Source organism: Protopterus annectens, chromosome 4.part0 (assembly GCF_019279795.1).
Source record: "Protopterus annectens isolate FY-2018-M chromosome 4.part0, PAN1.0, whole genome shotgun sequence".
NCBI lineage: Eukaryota > Metazoa > Chordata > Ceratodontiformes > Protopteridae > Protopterus > Protopterus annectens.
Window position 1 is genome coordinate 1,733,880,853 of NC_056733.1, and position 25,571 is coordinate 1,733,906,423.

Genomic DNA, 25,571 nt, shown 5'->3' on the forward strand with positions numbered 1-25,571 from the left:
AAGAGACAAAATGTTACCACTGTTATATCTGTCAGAAAAAGAGTAAGGGGGCAATGCAGAACATATTTGTAGTGCATGGATAGTAGTGATTACACTCCAATATTTCATAAAAGACAAATCAGTTAAGCCTAAGAGTGATGCACGGCCCAACCTTAATAATCGTTTATGTCATTAAGGTTGGATCTAGCTATCTGCAGTAAAATCTGCCTGTACTGACTAGCAAAGGCCAGCAGCAGAATAAAGCATCTGTTTCTACTTGCTGCCCATACGGGTATACTTTGAAACATTTAAAACCCATAACATCTAATTTCATAACATTGAGACCAGATCATCTAAAACCCCAAACATCTAAAACCCATAACATCGAATTTCAAAACATCTAACACTACAAATCACAAGAAAATAACATCCCCATCCACATATAACAACATCAGACTACCAAACACACTTTTTAATACATTTCTGTAGGGGGGCAAGCCCCCCTGCACTCCCATAAATTAAATATACCAACTCCAAGATCGCACTACAGTGGGAAAAAGTTAATTTCCTAACCCCAATGAATCAAGCCCCCCAGCAGAAACATATAGTAAAAAGTGCGTTTGGTAGTTTGTGTCATTATATGTTGTTACATGTGGAGGGGATGTTATTTTCATATGATTTGTACTGTTAGATGTTATGAAATTCAATGTTATGGGTTTTAGATGTTTTGGGTTTTAGATGTTCTCGTCTCAACGTTATGAAATTAGATGTTATGGGTTTTAGATGTTTTGAAGGGGACCCACCCATACAAGTAATGTGTCCCTACCTTCCTCTAAAATTCTAGCTGCTAGAATAACAGGATGGGTTAGCAGCTATTTTCTGAAGGATACAAACTCTGAAACTCAAATGTATGCCATTATTTAGTGACTTCAGTCCTCAGAGGTTTATCTGAAAACCACATATTTTATGAGGAACAGACCAAAAATATGAAGCAATAATGCTGATGTCCTGCGAAAATATAAACAGTTGAGAGGTATGTAGATAAGTATAAATGTAATGGATTACATTATGCTACCTTGCTGACAATGTTCACCAAGTGTTTTATGGCTTTGAAAGCTGAGAAAACACTAGTGAATTTTTTCCATGTAACTAGTAGTACTTGTAGCAGATAAAGCTCCTTACAGTACAAGAAAGTATAATCATGTCACTGATCATAACCTTAAATTATGTTGCCCAACATGGATGCTAACATTCATCTCTTCAAGGTAAATGTCTTGTCATCCATGTCTTGATCAAATAATAAGCAGATTATGATTGGTAACGCAATCAAAATCCTCTTTATGTTGCATCATTATCATATTATCACTGTCTTAATATTAGCTTGAATGAACTACAAGCCTGGCACTCCAAAAATGGCACTTCATAACGAACATTAATTATTTTCAAAAAATCTTTCAAAAAGTAATTTTATGGAAAGATAAGAAAACTAAGCTTATATATCCTAGGACACACTTCATCTATCTATCTATCTATCTATCATCTATCTATCTATCTATCTATCTATCTATCTATCTATCTATCTATCTATCTATCTATCTATCTATCTGTCTATCTGTCTATCTATGTAAACTGATGACCAATATATACAGTACTAAAGAATAACTTTTAATACCTCAGAACTGGTAATTATCGACTTTCTTAGATAATGATATTGTGAAATTAATTTTCACATAAAAGAAACAGTGTTTCAAATATATTATGCCTTATGATTCTAACAGTTTGTATACTACCTAAAACAACTAGTTCTTCTAAGAGATTATAAACTGATCATAACATCTGTTTTTTTTACTTAACACTGTTTTCAATGTACCCTCTCAGGCAATCCCATATGTATTTCTTTTATCGCACATTCATACCATTGTTGAGTATGACAACTAGCAATGACATAATATTTATATTTATATTTATATTATTAATAAAGAGCCAATACACACGATGCATTTTGCAGAGGTGACTTAGAAGTATCAGTTTGCTAAAGTTATTTTCTCTTATTTGCTTGAGTTGCTTAGTATGTATACAGTGATTACTACAGAAAGTGAGAATTTAAACTTCCCCACAGGAATCTGATTGATAGGTAGAGCATGGTAACTATGGGCATGGACAGATGATCGTGTGATCATTGCTGGTTATTGTCATCACTCCGTGTGAGCCATTGGCCTGCTCATTAATGTTGGTTACAGATACAGCTCAGTGAATCATGGCATTTCTCGGGAAAATAAGTCATGCTCAAAACCTTCCTTAGTTTAGAGTATTTAGCAAAAACAGTTGAAGGCAGCAGGTTAGTGCTAAGTACAGCCACATAAACACTTCACTGTAGTTTCCTTTAACTTTATCGCATCTTACATAATTTTCATTTACAAAACACTAAATGGAATAAACAAAGAAATGTGACAGCAGGATGACTAATCTTAGCATGTTTTTTTGTTGCTATGTAATATGCATAATTTCTTGATTCCTTGCCAGCTGAGTAAAGAAATATATCCTCTTGGTTTGAATGTATTTCTGTGCTGTATTAGGAGTTCTTAAACTCAGTAGTCTGTTATTAAACATGTCATAATGGTTAGTTCTGCAAAAGAGCTTCTTCTGTAGGAGTTAAGAATTCTTGAAGGCCACAGTTGCATACTCCGATGTGCCAGCTAATGCGTCTTCATTTTGCATGTCAGTTTTCTTTTTAGCTGCCTGATCAGCAAATACAACTTGACAGTATACAAGCTCTGATCCATGACTTTCAGAAACATTTGCATATACTTTGTCTTGATTCTGTTGAATCAAACAAGAAATGTTTTCATTATTTTGCATGTCTCTACATTATATTACATGCTGCTACAAATCAAGAACTCTGAAAACTAAGTAGAATAATAAGATATCCATGTTAACTTCTTGGTTTGATCTGTATTTGCTAAAGCTACAGTTAAATTACCTGGACTTGATTATTCTTACTTACCTTTCATCCTATTGCATGATTGTCCAGGCTCTATAGGCTTCATAGGCCTAGTCACTATGGAGATACATGAGATGATGAGAAATGGAGACAAGTAACAGTAATCATGCAATCATGCATTGCATGTAGTCTGACTGTAACAGACTTGTGGAAAAAGTATGCAACTCCTGAGGAAGGTTTTATAGAGATAATGCCAGAAAGTAATATTGTTTCCTGGGCCTGGTCTATACAGTGACAAATGAAGTGAGGTTTAGTAACAAACCAATTTGTCCAGGGACATCTTCAGGTGGGGGTTCGGTAGAAATAGTAATGGGAATTAAGAGGACAGGGAAAGAAAGCTAGTTTGGGGGGGATGAAAGGGTTAAATGTGAATGTAGAGTGATTAGGAAGAAATGAGGTAAGTGAAAGGAGGGGCTTGTTGGGTTTTATGCAAGTGTAACTGGGTAGGGAATCACATTTTTGGGTGGACTTTCTATGACAAGTGTCACGTCCGAGACAACCTGTAGGTAGTTTGGAGAGCAGGTTGGCCTTGGGGTTTAGGGATGTATAGTGGTACAGGGTGAGTGAGTTTTGATTTCCTCTCCAATAACCCATGAGGTAATACAAGAGTTCACAGGGTACTTCTCGTAGCTTGGCAGCTTATGGTTTTCTTTACAAAGCAATGAATATTGGCCATTCTGAAATTTGTTTATAAATTAACTTTATTTTGGTGATCTTTAAATAATTTTGCAGCCTACATATCTCATACAGAGTTAATATTTTTGGCACGTCTGCAAATGCATATCGGAGTACACCAACTTCAAGAGTAAATCCTCTCCCTTAGAGCTTGAAGATTCTATCTGTCAGTGTAGCTGGCTACGTTGAATAGTCCACCTTGTAATTAAAACTAATGGAAGGGATATGGGGAGGGCTGGTTACCTGGTTGGTTTGTGGTTAATTAGGGAGATGGTGAGTAGGTTTCAGTTGCTGGCTCTGTTGGTAGTGGCCTCGGGTTTTGTTTGCTGGCATGTCATTGCCTCATGGTCTAGCCACACTACATGTTCCTCAGTAGGGCCTTTTGCTAGGGGCAGGCTTGTCATTGAGGGATATACTGCAGGTCTTGATTTGGGAGAGAGGAGCAATGTAGTGGATTCAGTTGCTTGTTGATATCAGGGGGTATTGATAATGTGGGGAAGAGTTTTCGTTTTTTTCTTTTTTCTCCACAGTACATCATTCCTGTTCACAAGGTTTTCTTGTAGTTTCATGGCAACTTCTTTGTGGGCTTTGTGGTGTGCAAGGATGGTGGTCATCAGTCACGCATGCTTATGGTGCAACTGGCAGTTGAGGGAGACTGGGGGTTGTCACCTGGCTTGGAATGTTTTTGCAGGCTGTGGGGCATCCCCGAATGGTGGTTGCTTCCGACCATGCACTTTGTTGTGGCAGCTGGTGGGGGCATACCTCTCGGCGGTCAAGATGTTCACATGATGCCTGGATTTTGACTCAGAATTTGGGTTACATACATGCATACAAATGTTTCAAGCACAGGCATTAAAGCCCTTCTAGCTTGCCAATATGCCAAAACACTTGTTCCCATAATAAATGTCCAGGCTATTCTTAAAAATATCTAAACTAGTACTTGCTTTAATGTAATTTGGTAGTCTGTTCCAACCATCAACTACTCTGTCAGAGAACTTATTAGTGCACTTCTCATTCCTATAGAATCTTCTACATAGGTTATCTGACAATTCTCTAGTACTTTTTGAGAACCCAAACATTCCCAGAGGTAGTTGTCCCTAAATGCCCTATATGCCTGAATAAGATCTCCTCTTAAATATATGTAAGAGACACTGTACAAGTTCAGATATTTTAGTCTTTCATAATAACTTAGATTTTCACATCCATGGATGCCCTTAGTATATTTCCGCTGTACTCTTTCCAGTTTATTCATGCTTGTTTTCCTATAGGGTTTCCATATTGTTATTCCATACTCAAGTTTGGGTCTAATGTAACTAACAAAAAATGACTTCATTATGTTTGATTTCCTAGACTTTATAAATCTTTTTATACAACCTATAGTTCTATAACTATCATTAGCCAATTGGTTGATATGATTAGAAAAACACATAGCTGAATCTACCCATATACCCAGGTCCTTAAATGAGTCTACAGATTCAATCACTGTGTGCTGTATTAAATATTCACCTTTCAGTTTATGAATCCCAAATCTCATATGCTTAGTTATTGATGTATTTATCAACATATTATTCTCCTGTGCCTAAATGGTCAATTTAGTCAAAATAAATTATTTTGTATTAAAAGAAGAGGGGGATAAAGTTGTGGTTTGCTGGTCAGAACTAGTGATGAGATTGTGTGGTTTGTTGGGAAAAGTCTACTCTGGATGGTGCATGTGACTGGTGAGGCATGACTCCAAAGTAACACAGATTGAATCAGATTTAAGTCATACAGTTTTCATGCATCTTTGCGCCAGAAATGTGGCAAAATATGTGTCCAGTTTTCTCTGTGACATGCTTTTATCTCTTCTCTACTTTTCTTTTGCAGTCTGGATCTTTTGATGCATTTGGAAGGACTATAATGCACAGATGGGTATACTGTTTGTAGGATGGCCAGAGATATGTCTGTCATTGATCCTATGCAAGTTGTATGTCAAAACATGTTTTTTTTTTTTTTTTTAATTTCAATAGATAAGTAGTCCTGTGGAGTCTTTTGTGGTGCTTGAAAGGTGGAAGCTAGGAGGAAGAGGAGATTGAGCAATGTATGGGGGGGGGGGTGGCAGACACTTATGCATGGAAGCTTTGCAGCTTGCGGTCTTGTCGGCTGTGTTGAGCTGCTTCTGCTTGCCCGGAGGCATGCATGCTCCTTCAGAGGGGATGGGCTAGAGTGTTGCCTGTGTGTGAGTGGTGGGGTTTGTTGTGCTGTGGATGTTTAGAGACAGGGTCAGTCACATGCCTTGCATGGTGGCCAAGCAGGGTGGTCATGGCATGCTCCTGATTTGTTGTACATAGTTGGTGAAGAAAGTTGTTGCTCTTGTTGGTGACTTGCAGTTGCAGCTATTGTTGTCCTTAGTTTTAAATTTGTTGGGCTAATTGTGTCAAGCAGATTGAGTGGGATTTGATGGAACTAAAGAGAGAGGGAAGCAAGTGCAGTCAGTTTGCTCTCAGAGGAAGTTCCTTGCACTGGGCCTGTGCTGGACATATGAGCTAGTGTTGCAGGTCTTGTTTCATGGGGATTCACTGCTCCAGACATAGCAGACTGCTACTGAGTTAGGGGTTGGCAGGATGATCTTGATGATGTGCACCAGTCACTGAGGACTGGAACTGTCTGTTGAGCATTCAGATCACATCTCTGTGCATTTTGGTTCTATTTTGCTGAGTGTTGAATGCTGTAACAGAGCAGGCAGTCTGACTGAATTGGATTCGGTGCAGTCCCACTCCTTTATGGTAGTGGGAGTGGCCTTCTGTTTTGCTACAACCAGCATGACAGCAGTCACAAGTGGGATGTCAGCGTGGCCTTAATTTTAGTTTAGTCGTGGACTTCAAGTATGGTACTGGATATCCCGAGCATGCATGGTGGGGCTGGGAGCCTGGAACGAGGGAAATGTGCCTATGCTGATAACTGGGGGGGGGGGTCAGGAGAAGTGCTTTTACCATACCTTACCAAAAACAGCAGCGTAAAGGTGGAAACATGACAAGAAAAAAGAACAAACACCTTTTGCCTCACTGAAGGGTGCAAAATGTTAACTGAATAACAATCCGAGTAGGTGAATAGAAAACGTTTATTTCCAATATAGACGTATACTTGAACAAAAATCGGTCAAGCGTCCTAAACTTCATCAGAACCTTTCAAACATTTAAAAAATGTCATTTATAAATCATGAATACAACCAATAAAAATCCACAATATTGTCACATGAAAAGTTTTTTAAAAATAACATTAGTCATCAGCCAAAAGTCACAACAACATATTAATAAAATAACAAGGATCAAAGCAGTTCTCTTTTATAAAAGCAAAGCTTTATACTTTAAAATGGCATAATGGAAATGTGGTCATTTAAACCAGGAGCATGGTCAGTGTTTAACCTCATTTGCCATTTCGTTTTTGCCCTCTGAAGAGCGTTTGCCCAGTCACCTCCCCTGTAATTCACAGCCACAATTTCCAAAATGCAAAATAAAATGTTTTCACAGCCCACACTACTGTCAAGGTGTCTATACAAGGCGTTGTTAGAGTTTTTTTTGCTTAATAGCATACATGTGCTCATAGATCCTTCTACGAAAGGTCCTCTCTGTCTTACCAATGTAAAACTTGGAACAATCCTGACATGTTGCCATATAGACACAACCCCTTGTTCCACAAATACCCACAGTAGTTCTCAATCTCAAACCTAATTCACTAATATGTACAAAAGGTTCCTTATAAATAAAATTACAATAATAACAATGCCCACACCCTGTTGTACCTTTATCAGGAATTTCTTTAACTAACATGGGGTGTTCAAACACAAACTTTAAATTGACACCAGTCCTAAAAACGAAATGTGAATTATTACCCATAATGGCCTGAAGTTCCTTATTTGATCTCAGCAACAACCAATTCCTACACATGATGTCCTTAATACTTTTATTGTGATAACCATGTGTTAAAACCATACTGTTTACATATTCATTAGAACTATTTTTAACAATTGTTGGTTCAATAGGGTTCCTTAACAAGGGCTTGTACCTAACACCCCTATTTCCCTTGATAAATTCACAAATCTCAGAAACCAATTTCTCAGGATAACCTCGATCCATAAATACGTTTTTCAGCAGCTCCACCTCACCAATAAAAATGTTATAAGTTGAACACATTCTCACCATTCTTATAAATTGGCCTTTAACAATACTTTTTTATATGGTAAGGATGGCAACTGTTGAATTCTAAATAATTGTAAGAAAAAGTCAGTTTCCTGTAAACGAAAGAATAAAAGTCTTTCAAGCCAGTGTCTTTAATTATGGTTACGTCCAAATATTTAATTCCTTCTTGACTGTGAAATGAGGTAAATTTAAAATAGTCACAAATGTTATTAATAAACTCACTGACTTCTTCCCCATAATGAGCGTCTTTCCATAAAATAAAATGTCTTCCAGGTAATTTAAGTACAAGGACCATTTATGTTGAAATTCCATGCTGAAAACATTCCTCTTTTCCCAACTGAACATAACTAAATTAGCAAACAAAGGGGCACAGCTGGAAACCATCGCTAACCCCTGGTTCTGTCTGAAATACTCTCCTTCGAAACATAAAAAGTTGTTTTGTAAAATCGTATCCATACATAGCATCAAGAAATTTAACAGGGTATTATTGAGTGTAGTTTTCTCCCTTAAAGCATCATAAAATAATTCTAACCCAACTGTGTGGGAGATAGATAAATCACAAACGTCAGTGGTTGCAAAAGAACAACCTTCACTGTATAAGTCCTTCTTAATTCTTGTTAGGAAGTCCCATGAATCCTTAAGAATGTAATCAATAGGAACCATGGAACCACTCACCAACCTTTCCACAAAAATTCCCAAAGAATATGTCTTACAATATCAGGAGGAGACAATGAGCCTGTAAGGGAGGGTCTAAAATATCCTTATGTGTCTTAGGAATACCAAAAACCAAGGGAGTTAAAAGATGTTTGTTAACCAAAAAAGTATATGTTGGTTCATTAATGACACCTTGAAAAAGGCTGTCTTCCAACATCAAGGCAATCTTTCCCTGGGCTATGTTCACTTCATTTTTAGACACAACATCGTACTTCGCTTCATCGTGTAACATGGCTGAAATGCAACAGTTATAGTCGATTTTATTGACTATAACAATACCCCCACCCTTATCAGGCTTCATTACCCTGATGTTTTTGTTACCTCTGATGTTAACCAAAGTTCTTTTCACTAGGTGTAAGGTTAAACTTCCCCCTTCTACCAGTGGTAAATGCTTTGAAAATTTCCTGTGCACAAACTTCTTCAAATGAGGCTATGGCTGGGTGTAATGGGGGATTAAAACAACCTTTCTTCCTCAGTTGTTTAGAAGGTGGGACTACCTCCTCTCTACCAGTGTCATTGTTATTCCTGAAAAAAATATTTCAAATTTAACTTTCTCATATAGTTTTTAAGCTCCAACAATGTATAAAACACATCTTCAGGACTTTGGGAGGTTGTTGATAGAGATCCAGCTTGGTTCAGAGATGATGGGGTACATTGAATGATGTTTGGCTTCAACCCCTTTTACGATACAGTTAGGTTTGTTTTGGAAGATTTTTTTTGGAAGTTTTGGTATGAAAGAGGGGGAACAGCTTGATGGACGAAGAAGAGGGGCAGGCTTGTCCTCTTCTGTTCCCCCTCTGGTGTTGGATGTTCATTTCAATGAATTGGGAAATGAAAGTTAGCGAATGGACACTGCTTATTAAGTAAAAGTAAGCGAGAGGAGGTAAGGACTCTGCTTGTTTGGTTGGATGTTTAATTCAGTAAGTAAGGAATGAAAGTGAGCAGTGGGATGCTGCTTGATAAGTAAAATAAGTGAGTGGAGGTAAGGACGCTGCTTATCTGGTCAGGGTGAGCGAGGTCACACTGGCCTAGTTAACAGTAATATGGATGTTTATGCTGTGACTAATAAAATAAAATATTGGTCAATAAAATTATGTTTATGGAAGTTTAATAAAGGTCATCAAATGCCATTTGGTGCAATGTGTTTATTGAAGGACACTGGGACAAATGAGGTTGTGAGAAGTGGAGATAAGGCAGCAATGACCATGTTTAGCTATTGAAACCAAACAGTCATCAATCTGAGGGAGCTTGTTAATAGCCAGGGTACATTCTACAAAAAAAAAAAAAAAATCAGAAGCATCCCTGACTTGTACTTTTGTGCTTTCACTTGTAATTTTTTTTAATTATTTTTTTAAATAGTCAAAAAAACAAAACAGCAACAGAGATGTTCTGTTCTCTATCATTTCTTTTATACTGCACTAATGTACTGTGCAAGTATGGGAATGCATTTTCCATCTACATTCACAGTATGTCACCAAACAGAACACAGTGTGGAAGAAGATTGAATTGTTGTTATACAAAGACCTTATTTAAGAAAGGTAAGCAATTTCTTTCTTAAATAATGTAATTGTATAATAGCAATAACCCACTCCTGGATGTGTTATCACAGGATTTACCCACAGTTGTCTTTAATTATTTCAGCTTCACCATCATGATCAAACCACTCCAACCACGGGTAAATACTGTGATAGCCACATATAGTTGGGTGTTATTGCTAAAATAGCTCTAACAGAATCTAGGTAGAAACAGAGCATGTAACCAGTCACTGAAGCATAACTACTTCAAACACACAGGTTTAGCTAAATGAAATAAATAGCAGTCAAGATGGGTAAGTCAGCCTCACTGAATAGAGCAACTTCATAGCAAGAACTGGCAAAGAAATTGAGGAAAAAACAAGGTAAAATGCACTGAAATGTATTGAACAGCTTCCAAGGGTCCTGAAGAAGATGGTCAGGTCTATGTTTAAGCTACAGACCTCTGGAAAGCAGATAGTTTAAGTCAGGTAAGTTGTCATAAAGCATGTATACTTAGAGAGTATAGGTAACTAGAGTCCAGGAAATATCCACACAGCTACAAAAAAAAAAAAAAAAAAAAAAACTTTTGAGTGTCAGTTCTTGAAGGATAATGGTGAGATAGAACTTGTCCTTAGGCCTCATGAGGGCATTCCACCAAAAATGTTGAAAGACTGAGGCTGTATTGTCAGATATAAATAAACTGGGCATAATAACTGTCTTGCTTAAAAACACTGCAGAATATCATTACCACTTTGTCCTACTTCTAGTTACAGTACAAATCTGAGTTGTTCTGGATACAGTCATCAGTTTTAATCAGTGCACCACACCATCAGACTAAAAACCCATAGTGTCTCCACCACAGAGATTACAAATCATTGGTCAGATAACAGAAGACCTCTCAATGGGGCAGTAGCATGCATGAAGTATGAAAGAGTAACAAGGTAACTTCACTTTATTTAAACCACGAGAGGCGATCTGTAATTTTCTCTTTAGTATTAATTCTACTCTGTATGCACCAAAGGTATTTTCCATTTTTTGGAAATGTTATCAAGTAAAACAAGGAAAAGAGACTTAGAATACAGTTGGACTAATGACCGAAGTAAAGAAAAGTTAAGATGGCCAAATGAGGAACTTAGTTAAGTAGCTTTAAACAAATATGGGTTGCAGCTGTCCTTTTTTTTGGTATGGTTTCCCTCCCACCCTGCAAGATGTAGAGAAGGTCACATTCTTCTTTGTGAAACTCTTCAACTGCAGTTTAGAATAGGAAAAGGACATCCAAAACTAAGTCACATTGATCTGAAGTTTGAAACAAGTTAAATCAAAGAATGTTTAACAGAACTGAAACTATAAAGCAACATTTTACACTAAGAAAGTAATGTTATTCATATTGATTACTGCTGCAGTAGCGTTAGCTATATGTGTTATAACCTGCTAAGGATATAAACCCAGCCAGCTTCCAAAGCTTCAGAGCACCTTCCATGTGCCCAAACTGTCAGGCAGCTTGAGGTAAGCTGACTACAAGACAAGTGTGGATGTGAAGCTCATCAGAGCTTTAGTGCTTCCAAAGGGTATGGCCCGATGATTTCAATATGCTACTCTGAGGCTTTCAAAGATCAACGGTCAGCTTGTGCTGTCTTTTTGTTGGGCAGGTAAGTTCCATTTTGGGGAAAATAAAACTTGCATTTTCTATTTTGTGTTGCTGTTTTATCACGTTCCTCTTCGTGAATGTTATTTTACAGCTAGAAGTATTGTATTTTAATGGACTGTCACTAGACTGTAATGTACTTTTAAATGGAGCTGTCATTGTTCATGTCAGTTTAAAAGTGGTATAAAGTAACTTTTTTTTCTGTGGAAAACATTCATTTTTTTTTTTTTACTTTTTTTGAGTATGACATAGTGTTTTAAAGTGCTTTTTACTATGTTGTTTTGTCAAAAAAAGTAACTTTTGCAGACTGGTATTGTTTACTAGCATTTGCTTGTCTTCCATGGAAAACAGGCACCATGTTTACTTCCTTATGGAACAGACTACCTGTCCTACAGATGTTTCTTCTTCCAGGCACAAAAAAAAAAAAAAAAAAAAAAAAAAAATTGTAACCAGACTGCCATCACAGCAGGCTAGCAATTTGCCTCAACCACAGGTGAGTGACTAATGTGACCATTAGCTGTGCCTCATACCACTCATCTTTTACCCTGGATCCCTTTTGTGTAGCACCTATAACCAGTATGGAACAGGGGGTAGCCATGTCTTCTGTGGCTTTTGGGGTCCCTTTGGTGGGAAAGGGGGAGTAGGGAAGTTTCCCGGTTGTGTTAGAATGCTGTACCCATCCCTGAGGAAGCTGCTCCTGCTGCCATTAGTAACATGGTTGGCCCAATTTTTCCTGTCAAAAAGAACACATTTCTTTGCATAGGAGTAGTTTACTGGCTCTGGCTCAGGGTTTAATTCAGGCTATTGATCCTTCCTTTAAAGTAGTTTCAGATAAAAGAAAGAGGAATGCCTATTTTCTGGAAGAGATTCAATGATCTGAGTCTGAACAGGAAGATGCAGGGATGTTTACATATTTTTTCCCTTCAGATTTTGATTCAGATTCAGAGGAGAACTCAGTTTCTTATTCTTCCTGTGGTGGTTTCTCTTCCTGAGACTGTTGTTTGAATGTGCCAGTGTTTTTAGTGGGAGAGCACTGAGGTTTCTCAGTCCCTTAGAAATATGGTGAGTTGCTACAGAAGGGTTTTCCAGCTCCTACACTCATTCCTCCTCTTCTGTTTCTTTTAGATGATGTGTGTATTACTACCCGCAACTTTCATAATAGTCAGTCAGCTGTCTCTAAAAAGACAGAATGTATAAAGTTACTCAGTCTTTTAAATTTTTATACAGTATTCTCAAACCTGACCCAGCAGTTATAGCTGTAGTTGATCCCGCTGCTGCTAAGCACATAGTCAATCCCAATCCTACTCTTTCTGATAAAGATGGGAAACTGATAAGTATGAGAAAAAAGCATATACTTCTGCAACTTTCGTTTTCAGAATTTTGAATTGTCAGGCTCATTTGTTAAGAGTTTGTTATAACTAAGTGAAAGCATGAGAAAAGTTTTATCTGCAGTTTCTTCTCATGAAGAAAAATCTGCTTTAAATCTAGTTTTTTTCTGTTGCACAGGTCACTATTCATTGTTTACTGTGTGAGTATGACGCTGTTTCTACTTGGTGCTTTGGCCTCTGGTACAGTTCTGAGGAGGTTTGCATGGCTGCATTCTCAGAATGTACAAGATGAAGTTAAAAATGAGATTTTGAATTTGGTCTTGTATAGAGATTTGCTGCATTGGTGACCAAAAAGTGTAAAGAAAGGGGCAAGATGATACAGAGAATCTCTAAAATATTTCAGCCCTTCTTTTCCAGATTTTCCAAGGGATTATCTATCTCCTCATCCACTTTTGGCAAAAAGAAGAATAAGCAATCTCAACAAAATGCATGTAAACAGATGCTTAAGAAGAAATGGCAAGACGGTTCTAAAAGGAAATCTCAACCCTATCAAAACCCAAGACAATTCAACAAGTCTGAATGATCTTATGACCCCCTCTTACCCTGGTATCTTTTTCTTCCCGAAGGTCTGAACTTCCATTTTTCTGTTTGGCAACAGATAGTTTCAGACAAATAGGTTCTCAAAATCATTTATCAGGGTTACAGACAGTAGTTGGAAGAAATTCTTTCTTACCAATGTGTTATTCTTAATCCTCCAGATTAGTCTTTTTCCACAATTTCTTCATCACATACTCTTCCAAGAAGTGATAGAACCAGTTGCTCATTCCCAGGTGTGGAAGGATTTTTATTCAATGATGTTTCTAATGCCTAAGAAAAAAATACTTGGAAACATCCTTCATAAACGTGTGTGTGATGGATTCCAATTTCAAAGTTATGCCACTTCACAACCTATTACCTCTTCTTTGCTTTCAAGTTTTCTTATAACATTAGACTTAAAAGATGCTTATCACATCTCTATTCTTCAGACTTCAAATGTTTATGATTTTGTGTGTCTGGTTCACATTACCAGTTGTTCACCTTATCCTTTGGACCATCCATAACACCAATAATGTTCACAATCAGTCTAGCTCCAGTTATAGCTCATTGTGGGCTACATTTTTTTCCATATTGAGACAACTTGCTCGTCTTTGCAGACTCTTTTTCAAAGTGTCAGAAATCTCTGTGGTAGGTGAAAGATCTCTTAGACAAGCTGGGATTCCAAGACAACAATCAAAAGTCTGTCTTGACTCCTCCACACAAGATTGTTTTTCTGGGATGTTAACTAGACATTTCAGTTCGAAGAGCTTTTCTTCCTCAGGAAAATATACATCTATATCTAGATCTATTTCTAAGTTTTTTCACTCAGAATTCTGTCACTACAAGGGAATACCTAAAGAGTGTGGGTCTCATGGCATATATGATTCTCACAATACCCCTGGGAAAATTCCACATGAGAAAGATAGATACAGTGATATCTGAAATGTCTTTAGTCCCAACACTAACGCCCTTTATCTTTTCAAGTTCTAGTGCTGGGGGTTGTCGGAAGAAAAATCATTTGGTGGAGGCAACAGATATCCTTAATTCCATGCATTATCTTCTCCTTTACTGCTCTGAAGCAATCAGTCACCACTGATGACTCAGACCTTTTTTGGGGAGCCCCAAGGACAGACCCAAACACATAAATATCAAGGAGATGTTTGCCCTTATCAAGGCACTCAACTTTATGAACCATTTTTAGTCCCTCAGACCTCTTCAAGTGGTTAAAGGAAATACCATAATCATGTGATACATCAACAAGCAAGGGGGAACCAGGTCATACCCCCTTTGCAGATTAGCCATGTTAGTTTGGGATATAGTTTCACAGCAGAATCTCACTCTACAGGCATCCTACATTCCATCAAATCAAAACTGTATGGCAGATAAGCTGAGCAAGACTAAGGCAGAACCCACATGAATGGAAACTAGATCAAAGGGTCTTCCAAGAGTTATTTCATCTGTGGAGGGCTCCTCAAGCAGACATCTCTGCCTCCTCTCTGAACAATCAACTAGAAACACTCTGTTGAGGGAGTCAGTGCAAGAAGGCCTGGAAGACAGATGACTTTTCTTTCCCTTTCCTTGGACAGAAATGCTCCCATATGCTTTTCTGCCTTGTAGACTAATATTCAGACTACTTATTTATTTATTCGTATTTGTTTACCGGGGTGGTCCACTGGGCCATAGTGAGCCCATTTTCAGTGGAGGCCTGGAGAAAAAGCTCCACATTAAAACTAAGATAGTATAGAAACTATTTAGTAGCAGTTTGATAAAGAAAGGCATAGCTCACCATTACATACATTAGAGAACTTTCATTAACAAACAGCAAAAGCTAACTACATTAATTACAGTATAGTAAAAGTTATGCAGTCACAGCTGAATAAGGGTAGAAGCTAGTTATCTGTAATTACCTTAATTACAGTATAGTACAGGTCATTATTAGCAAATAAAAATAGTTACAGTATAAAAAAAGAGATTGTGTTGAATGATATATAAAGTGCCACAGTTAGGTATGATATGGAACATAGTGATAGTTTAACTTTAGTAATGTGGTAAGGGTATTAAACAGTTATAAATATATGTTCTGCTGGATTTATCATAAAGTTAAGGCTTGAGAGTAAATTTCAGTTGTATAAGTCAGAAGTACAAGTAAGGAGTGAATATCATATGCATAAAGTCAAAATGACAGTCATGTTAGTAGGTAGTCAAGTTTAGCTTGTAAGGGGGACGTTAATGAGGGGCTAGTAGTGAAGAGTCTGGGGTATCAGGTTATGTGAGGTGCCATATTAAAGCATGTACAGTGCCATAGAGTGGAGAGGTATTGTCATAGAGAATTTTTGAATGAAGTGCATTGTTGGTGGTCCTTATTGTTAATGGGAGTGCATTCCACTGTTTGGCAATCGAGAAGGAGCAGAGCATTTGACCAGCAGGAAGGTTTGGTTTTTCTACTTGCAGGCGAAGTTGGTTCTCAGAACTGACAGGTCTGTTTGGGTGATAATATGCAAGAATATAGGTAAGGGCTGGTTCATCTGATGGTTTGTAGATGACTTTGTGTGCTGCAGTTAATTGTAAGCATGTTAGATAGTGACAGTTTGAGCCAACTCAGTTAGTGTAAGGGGGAGCAGTGATGAGGAATATTTTGCATTAGTTGCAAACTTGGCAATTTTTTGTAGCAGATCACAAGCTTGGTTTTCAGAAAGGATTGGATGTTGGTGAGGAGGAGAGCACCATATAGGGGAGAAGGTAGGAGAAAGGCTAAGGCAAGAGTTTGTTTTGTAGAGCAGCTAAGAAAGTGCTTATATCTATAGACGATACCCAACTGGTGATGTGTTTTTTATAGTGTAGAAGATTCAGAAGGAATCCCCCATGTTCATTGTGCTGATTGACTCCTTTCTGGCACAGGCAACTGTGGTTCTCTTTTGGAAATGGCAATGAGAAATTACCACAAGCCTCCTCACAGACTGAATCTTCTCACACAAGAACAGGGTTATTTGATGGACCCCAACATCAATCAACTTCATTTGACTGCTTGGATGATAGGGCCTTAATGTCATTTAGGCACCTGTTTACTGAGGATATGCAGCAGGTACTAGATGGGGCCAAGAAAGCCTGCTATTAGAAAATCATATATTAGCAAATGGAAAATGTTTTGTAGTTGGTACCAACAAACCATCGCCCATTCAGGGCTAATTCTCTGTTTTTTGTAATATTTGTGTGAGTTACTATCCTATGGCCTTTCTTATTCCTCTATCAAGGTTAATTTACAGGCCATTTTAGCAGGTCTGGCCATGGGTCCCCTTCTTTCTATGTAGTATTAGGTCAAAATGTTTTTGGAAGGGTTTTGCTTAAGCAGACTATAAGAATAATGGTGGCCTATCCTTAAGATCTTAATTTTCTATTAAATACAGTATTACTTGCACCATTTGAACCAGTAACTTGGCTGACTTGATGTTCTTAACATGGAAAACAGTTTTACTGATTGCTCTGACCACTGCAAAAAGGGTATCCAAGTTGCAAGCGATTAAGCCAAGAAAACCCTATCTCATTTTTCATAAGAACAGAGTTTCTTAAGGAACTAATCATTGTTTAAGCCTAAAGGGGTATTAGAGTTTACTTTAAGCTAAACAATCCATACACCTGTCTTCTTTCCTGAACCTAAAATGAGACAGAAAGGATACTCCATAACTTGGATGTTCAGACAGCTGAGGTACTATTTTGATTGAACTAAATCTTTCAAACCTTTGGATCAAATATTTATGTCTTGTGAAGGTAAGAAGAATTGACAACCTGTGGCAGAACAGACTATTTCCAAATGGTCGCTTAAAGCTATTACCTTTTGCTAAACTCACCATAGCAAAAATATTCCAGACAGGGTCAAGGAGTACTCTGCCAAGACCCTGACTTCATTTGTGGCTTTTTGGAAAGGGCTGGATTCCAGAACTATTCTAGAAGCTGCTACTTGTTCCTCTGTGGTGTGTGTGTGTGTGTGTGTGTGTGTGTGTGTGTGTGTGTGTGTGTGTGTGTGTGTGTGTGTGTGTGTGTGTGTCTGTGTGTGTGTGTGTCTGTGTGTGCACATATATATATATATATATATATATATATATATATGCACACACACACACACACACACACAGACATTTACAAAGCACTATAAGCTTGATTCATTTTCTAGGTCTAGATGAGTCTTTGCTAGAACTATTCTTCATTCTTCAGGGGCTCCTGGACTCTTCTCCTTCCATCTCCCAAATATAGTGAGCTAGGGAAATCTACAGATATATTTAAGGCTACTGCAGCAGTGATTAATATAATGAACATAGTACAGTTACATAAGTTGAACCTACCATAACAGTAGATGTGCGAAGGTGCACTGCTGCAGTTAGTCGCCCCTAACATCCAACCCCCCCCCGTTGTTTTTTGGTGTGCTTTTTATGCCAGGGTGTGAACATTTACTTCTTGTTGTTCCTAGCATTGTCCTTTCAGGGCTCATACACCCTCTTTATGTTTTCAGGAAAGCTCTTAAAGGCTTTGCATCCAAACTTATCTTCTAGTAAGCTCAGTACAAGTTACCTGATGGTTTGGACACATGGAAGGTGCTCTGAAGCTTTGGACACTGGCTGGCTGTTATATCCTTGGCAGGGTATAAGCCATAGAGCTAAGGCTGCTGCAGCAGTGATCATTTCAGCATCTACTGTTATGGTAAGTTTATTTACACAACTGTACTTTTTAGGGTGCAATCCTGCTCTCCTTTTCTTGTAACTTGGCTACAATACACAAATGAATGAAGGTGTATCTAAAAACGTCATATAAGCAAACATTGCCATTGCTTCAGATGCTATAAACTGCACAATTATTCATAGAAGTACAGACTTGAATTTTCCAACCTTTCTGCCAAGGTGAATAGAAACTCAGATCAAAGCAATGTATTGCAGGATGCTTTTGTGAACGATTCCAATTTCACCAATAAAGGAGGGGAATAAAATGATCTGCATGCCCTCAATGGGATTAAATTTACACCAGCTATGTCAACTGGTGATCTAGATGAGCAGATGGATGTAAAAAAAATAATTTTTAATACTCTGGTCCCAGTATTCATATATAAACAGTATCTGTTATTATATGTCGACTGAAAAGTTATCACTAGGAACAAGAAAAATAATAAGGTTATGCATTTTAAGAATGTTTAAACGTAATCACTTATGTTTGCCATCAGGAAATTAAATCAATTGGATTAAAATCTAAACAAGGTTCCTCCTGATTATAAGTAGTGGACAAAGATGCTTAAAAACTAGATAAATCAAATTTAATTTATGATGTTGAATACAAATAATTAGATTTCTGGTGATTTTTTTATTAAAATGATATGAGAATTTTAGGAATATGAAGTATAATTTGATTGCAAATAGTTGCAAATACTGTTTTTGTTAATTGTTCCATTTTCTTTGAAAAAGATTTAATAAAAGATAGGTAAAAAATGAAATGCAACATTGATAAGCAAAAGAACATTTGGTTTCTTCAACAAAATAATGGTAAAAGTAACTGTAATACAAGTAAAATCAGTATTAGTACTAACTGAAAATGTTCAAAGTTACTGCTTTTTAGGAGCGATATATAGGTATCAATCTACACTAGGCACAACGCATTATAAAAAAGGGCAAGCTATGGGCATTGTGGGCATTGTTTCAATGCAGTCAATATTTGTATACATTTTGGTCACAAATGTGGGTAAACTAAATGCATTTCATGCCTTTACAATCATTTTCTTCATAGTTTGATACTAACATACAGGACTTGATTTAGAACATGAAACTTTTATGTGTTGTAAAGTAAAGCATATGGGAAAAGCTTTAAAATCAACACATACAAACATGTAAGATTTTAGGAGTTAAGAAGATATCTTGGAATGTTACTGGAGTTCAAGAGCACTGGGAGAGACAACAGCAAATTGATGATTTTATTCTTAAAGTATTGGCAGGACTTTTAAACAAGATTTAATACATTCTGGGTAGAGATAGTTCGGCCATTACCGATCATCTATAATATCCAAAATAAAGAATAACTCAAATAGTGATTGTTATATTTAAGTCCATATGAAAGAATAACATTTTAAAAGCTGATGTCAAGCAAGTACATGAGTTATAATCAAGTATGCATCAGCAATTTTCAGGATTTACAGAGAAAAGCAACACATAAAAGGAAACTCTTCTCTTCAATTTGGTAATTATTATAGCAAGAAGATATTCCTTCCTGATTGATTTTCTTAGCCAGGCTAGATAGCACATATAAAGAAATTTCTTCTTAGCTCATCAGAAGTCAAGAAAGAGCTCAGAACTTTCAGTCTTTAGAAAACTGAATAATGCAGTATACCTGAACATTAAAAGCCATCAGTTTTAAAATGTTTCTTCAACCTTTGTTTTATTTCTCATTTTCTACTTTGCTTAATTATTATCTGTTTGCATATTGCATGTTGATGTTTTGTTTTTCTAGAACCTGACATAAAAGGGATAGTTTAATAGGCTGATAGGGTACATGTATATTCTGTAAGTATTAATGGTACTGACCACCCAATCAAGACTGAATTAATAACTTTTTAAAACATTTAAAAAGACTGGCCCTAAGGGAATAAATGAGTTTTCTAAATTCTCCTTTCATAAGCATAGATATAAAAATTCATCTTCAAATAGGTCTGTGGGAGTCATTATTTGTTTTACATAAAAGGAAAATTAATTTGACAACTAGAAATGTCACAGCCAGTACTATTTCAGTAAAACAGAAACTGGGAGAACTGTGGCAGTTGCTGCACAAAAGAGGTTCCTCATGTTGATTCTCTAACAAAAAAGCTGGACTATACTAGGAACTGTACCAGAATGAAGAGTATATGTCAAGACAAAACCTATCAAACATTGTAGACATGGAAGATTACTGAATAAATTGATTAGATAACAGGAAGGCTAAAGACCTGATCATCTTCCTTGATATAAATTGTACATGACAGCAAAGTATATATTTAAGGTCAAAAAGTACTCAAGCAAAACTGTAGACAAGGACAAACACCACTCTCAAGTCACAAACCTTCTTTTAATATTGCTCCCAGTTGTAAAACGATAATGCAGTTCAAAGCAGTGACAGTTAAGCACTTTCACCCAGGTACATTTTGAGCTTCATTTGATTTAGCATTTATTCATACGCACACAGCATGGTCTAGTGAAATTGAGAACACTATTAAGAAATATTGGAGGGTACTGACTATAAATAATGAGATTAGCAAGTTTATCCCACCCAACACCCATGTTTATAAAGAAAAGGGACATGAATATCAAAGAGATGTTGGAACAACAGGGAAAAGAGAATACGACAGGCAGAAACAGGGGGACAAAACCGGAAGTATATCCCTCATTGGTGAGATCAGACCATAAATTAATCTCACTGGAGATCCACATCCCGCCCCCAACCCCAGCAAAAAAGACCACAGTGAAGAACTTCTCAAAAGCAAACTTCACACTTCTTAAGACTGGAGTGGTATCCGTCAAGGCCCCCGAGCCAGTGGAAACCACAACCCACGCTGCTGAAACCCTTACAAATGCCTTCTACGAGCACCTCCAGGAATGTATGGATCAAGCAATCCCTAATAAAATCAAGACCCTTTCCACCAAAGGCAGGCGCCCGGTCTGGTGGACCCCAGCCATAAACAAACTCTACAACAAGAGGAGAAAGCTACTACATGACAGAGCAAAATCCCTAAAAGGGAAGGCATCTCTGATCACTACTAGCAAAAAACTATGATCACTCATAAAATCATCCAAGGCCAACTTTGAGAGAAAAATCGCTAATGACACAAAAGACAATCATAAGGCCTTCTTTAGCTATGTCAGAAACCTGGGTGGAAACTCCCAGATATGCTCAGAATTAGTCCAAAATGATACAAAAATCACTGAACCCACAGACATTGCCAACATACTGGCAGACAGGTTCAGTGCAAATTTCTCCCCTCCCTCCCCCCCAAAAGGAGAAATATCTATCCCACCAGAGTCTAGCCTCCCAAACATCTCAGATGCCCAGGTGACAGCTGCTCTCTCTAAAGCAAAAAACACAGCATCAATGGGACCGGACGGTGTCCCCGGCTGTGTGCTACATGAACTCAATGAGGAACTAAACCCATACATAAGGCTGCTGTTTAATCTTAGCCTTACTACAGGATACGTACCCAAAGAATGGCGTACGGCAACTGTGGTCCCACTCCACAAAGGCGGTGCTTCTACGGACTCTGGAAATTACCGTCCCATAAGCTTGACGAGCCTTGTCAGCAAAGCTATGGAGAGGATCATAATGGAACTCATAAATAAAGACATTGGGGACCTACAGACCCTGGATCCTACCCAATTTGGCTTTGTCAAGGGCAGATCCTGCCTCTTGAACTTGGTCGACTTTTTCAAAACAGTCACTAAGGCCATTGATGAGGGTAAGGCAGTTCACACAGCCTACCTTGACCTAGCAAAAGCGTTCGACACAATACCCCACTCAGGCATCATAGAAAAGCTCACCAGCTTAGATGTAAACCCATATGTCACAAGATGGGTTGCAAACTGGCTCAAGGACAGAACCCACAGGGTTAGAGTTGCTGGTGCCATGTCAGACTCTAAGCTGGTCACAGACGGTGTCCCACAGGGCTCAGTCCTGGGCCACCTCTTGTTCGGCATTTATTTTTCTGAAGTGCAGGCAAACATAGGGGGATTGTGGCTGACAAAATTTGCAGATGACTGCAAACTGGGCACCATAATTGACACTCCATCAGACACAGACATCCTCCAGAGAGGTCTCATAGAAATGGATAACTGGTGCCAGAGCCATGGCCTTAAGCTAAATGCCAAAAAATGTATAGTCATACCCTTTGGGAAAAACAAGGTAACCCCTAATTACCACATAGGTGGTAATCCATTAAACACGGAAGACCTTATCAGGGACCTGGGGACCCAAGTTGACAGTAACCTCTCTTTTGACACATTGCCAAAGTGGTTAGGAAGACCTTCTACATTGCCCACCTGATCATGAAGGGATTCACATCCAGATCAGGAGAGGTCATTGTACCCCTGTACTCTTCACTTATCAGACCAATGATTGAGTACAACGCCCCATTCGGAATGTACCTTACCCGACACCTGCAGCAGTTGGAAAGACCCCAAAAGTTCCTCACCAAAAGGATAAAGGGGCTAAAACATATGTCATACGCTGCCTGACTGAAGAAACTCCAGCTCTATTCAGTCGCATACCATCTGCTCAGAGGTGATCTGTGCCTGACATACAAGGCCATGTCCAATCCGGAATTAATGGACATGCTCCACCTCAAAAAATCCAAATCCACCAGAGCCACGAGAGCAAGAGACTTAAACCTCAACACGGATATAAATAGGACATGCTGGAGGGACAGATCTATCACCCAGAGACTCCCTACACTATGGAACAGAATCCCAGTCCATGTGAGGCAGAGCCCCTCACTGACTCTGTTCAAGAGAAATCTTGACGAGTGGATGGGAGATTGTAGGTTTACCCCGGGAATCATCTCTGTGTCACTGCTGGACAGAGGCACAGCAAACTAATGGGTATAGTATTCTCATCCTAAGGGGTGGTGAAAGCCACACACACTCTGGCTAGGCTTATAAATACCCTAGGGCAGATAGCCTAGTATGAACCTATGAACCCAAAAAATGTGTGGCATGCACAAGTGTGTGTTCTGCCAACATTGTAGAAACATTTTGGAACAAGACAGTATTAATATTCCTTCTAGGAAGTTCAAGATGAGGGCTAAGGAGCATTTTAATTGCAATAGCAAGGGGGTGGTTTACATTAGTATTTGTCAAATATGTTATAGTTTTTACATAGGCAAGACTGTGAGGAATTTGAGAAGGCATATATATATGAACACATATACGAGGTTACTATGAAAAAAAGATACTAATGCATTATATAAGCACCAGAGAGAATGTTTAGACAGTAATTTTAAGTTTTTTGTCCTAGAACAATTAAAATAAGATGCTAGGGGTGGTCTATGGGAGGCCTGCTTAGAATACCAATGATCTAGACCCAGACTAACCTTTTGTACCTCCCTGCTATGGGACTCTTTCCACCCTCTCTTTTTCTTATATCTAACTCTCTTTATTACTCTTTACAAAACTGTTTCTATTATGTCATTTCTAATAAAGGCACAAAATCTCTACTTTTCAACTTCTTATAAAGATGTAATACAGTAACTAGATACTTTAATTGGATTTTTATACTGTACACGTTCCTATGTAATAGTGAAACTAGGTACTTTACCTCATATTGTACTCAAATGTTTTTAATTCTATCAGAAGGTTTAAAGTACATGTTTTTGATTTTTGATTTTTGATTTTATTTGTATATGCTGATATATTATGATAAATTTTTGTTTAGTCTTACTATAGTAGTATTGTAGAGGAGCTTTTCTCCCCGGGCCTCCACTGAAAAGGGACATGTATCCAGTTGGACTAGCCCGGTAAACAAATGTAAAATAAAATAAAATAAAATAAAATAAATAAAATACAAAGAATTATACTGGCAGCTAAAATTAGATGCAACTAAAAAAACAGGTTTAAATGACCATTTGTGCATAAATAGTGTCCTGACGTTGAGGGCAGCTGAACTATAGGGTGACTAGTATAGCAATCACCCACGCCTGGGTGTGGGTAATGCTAAATTTACCCACGGTTGGCGTGGTTTGGTCCCGAGGGTGAAGCCCAAGGGACCAAACAAAGCCAACCGTGGGTAAATTTAGCATTACCCACACCCAGAAGTGGGTTATTGCTATTATACCATGACATTATTTAAGAAAAGAAACTATTACTTTTCTTAAATAATGGCATAGTATAATGCCTGTTTACTGCCCTTCCGCAGATGTCTGGCATCCACGGCAGTTCTGATGTACTGCGCACCTGCGCAGTACATCAGAGCTGTGGGCAAAAGCAACAGAGAAAGCAAGATCTCCGTTGCTTTTTTTTTAGTGTTTCGCTATGTTAAATGAGTTTAACATAGCGAGACAGTTTTAAAATAAGCAACGGAGATGTCCGTTGCTTATTTTAAAACTGTCTCGCTATGATAAACTCATTTAACATAGCTAAACTAAAAAGCAACGGAGATCTTGCTTTCTCCGTTTTTAAAACACTGTCTCGCTATGTTAAATGGGTTTAACATAGCGAGACAGCTTTAAAATAAGCAACGGAGATCTCCGTTGCTTATTTTAAAGCTGTCTCGCTATGTTAAACCCATTTAACATAGCGAGACAGTGTTTTAAAAAACCGTGTTATACTAATGGAAAAAAGTCCTGGCCAATCAGCGTGCACGTTTTTCGGCGGTCATGGTATAATATGTTTTTTAACATATTGATTATTTTAGATAAGAATGTGTAGTTTAAAGGAATTCATTTTTTATGGTTTATTTTACAGAATTGGTTGTATAATTTTAATATAAACACACTACAAGTTTAACAGTCACAGATTAGTGAGAGTGAACTTGTTGATGAGTAAAGAATTTTAATCATGACATCAGCTTAATTAATGTGCATGAGATTAAATCATGAGTTGAAATTGTTTTGAATGTATAAAAATGGTTAGTAATCACTATCTTTATGTTCTGATGAAGCTCGGGATATACCTGGGTGAAAACGCTTAAATGTCACTGTTTTGAACTGCATTATCGTTTAACAACTGGGAACAATATTAAAAGAAGGTTTGTGACTTGAGAGAGAGATATTTAAGGTCAGGTTAATTTAAAATTGTCAAAGTAACAAGTTAGAAAGGTGCCCTTTCATAAACGTGAAAAATAATTCCAAGCAGTGAGGTAATAGCAATAGATGGTCTTTTAGTAGAAAAACAGTCAATGGCAGGTAGGGGTGTCTCAATATGAAATTATCTTTTACTGTATTACCTGGGACACTGTTAGGAATTTCAGCTGCCATAC

General features: G+C 37.8%; 1 protein-coding gene across 1 annotated transcript in view; it reads right to left on the reverse strand.

Annotated features, from left to right (window-relative positions):
* Nucleotides 1-2,351: 2,351 nt before the first annotated feature.
* LOC122799998 (cell adhesion molecule 1-like) overlaps nt 2,352-25,571 on the reverse strand; it is an 886,925-nt gene continuing 863,705 nt past the window's right edge. Inside the window, exon 6 of the mRNA XM_044069450.1 lies at nt 2,352-2,799. Within this exon, the coding sequence (XP_043925385.1) occupies nt 2,632-2,799 (168 nt within the window). The 3' untranslated portion in view covers nt 2,352-2,631. The remainder of the gene's footprint in view (nt 2,800-25,571) is intronic.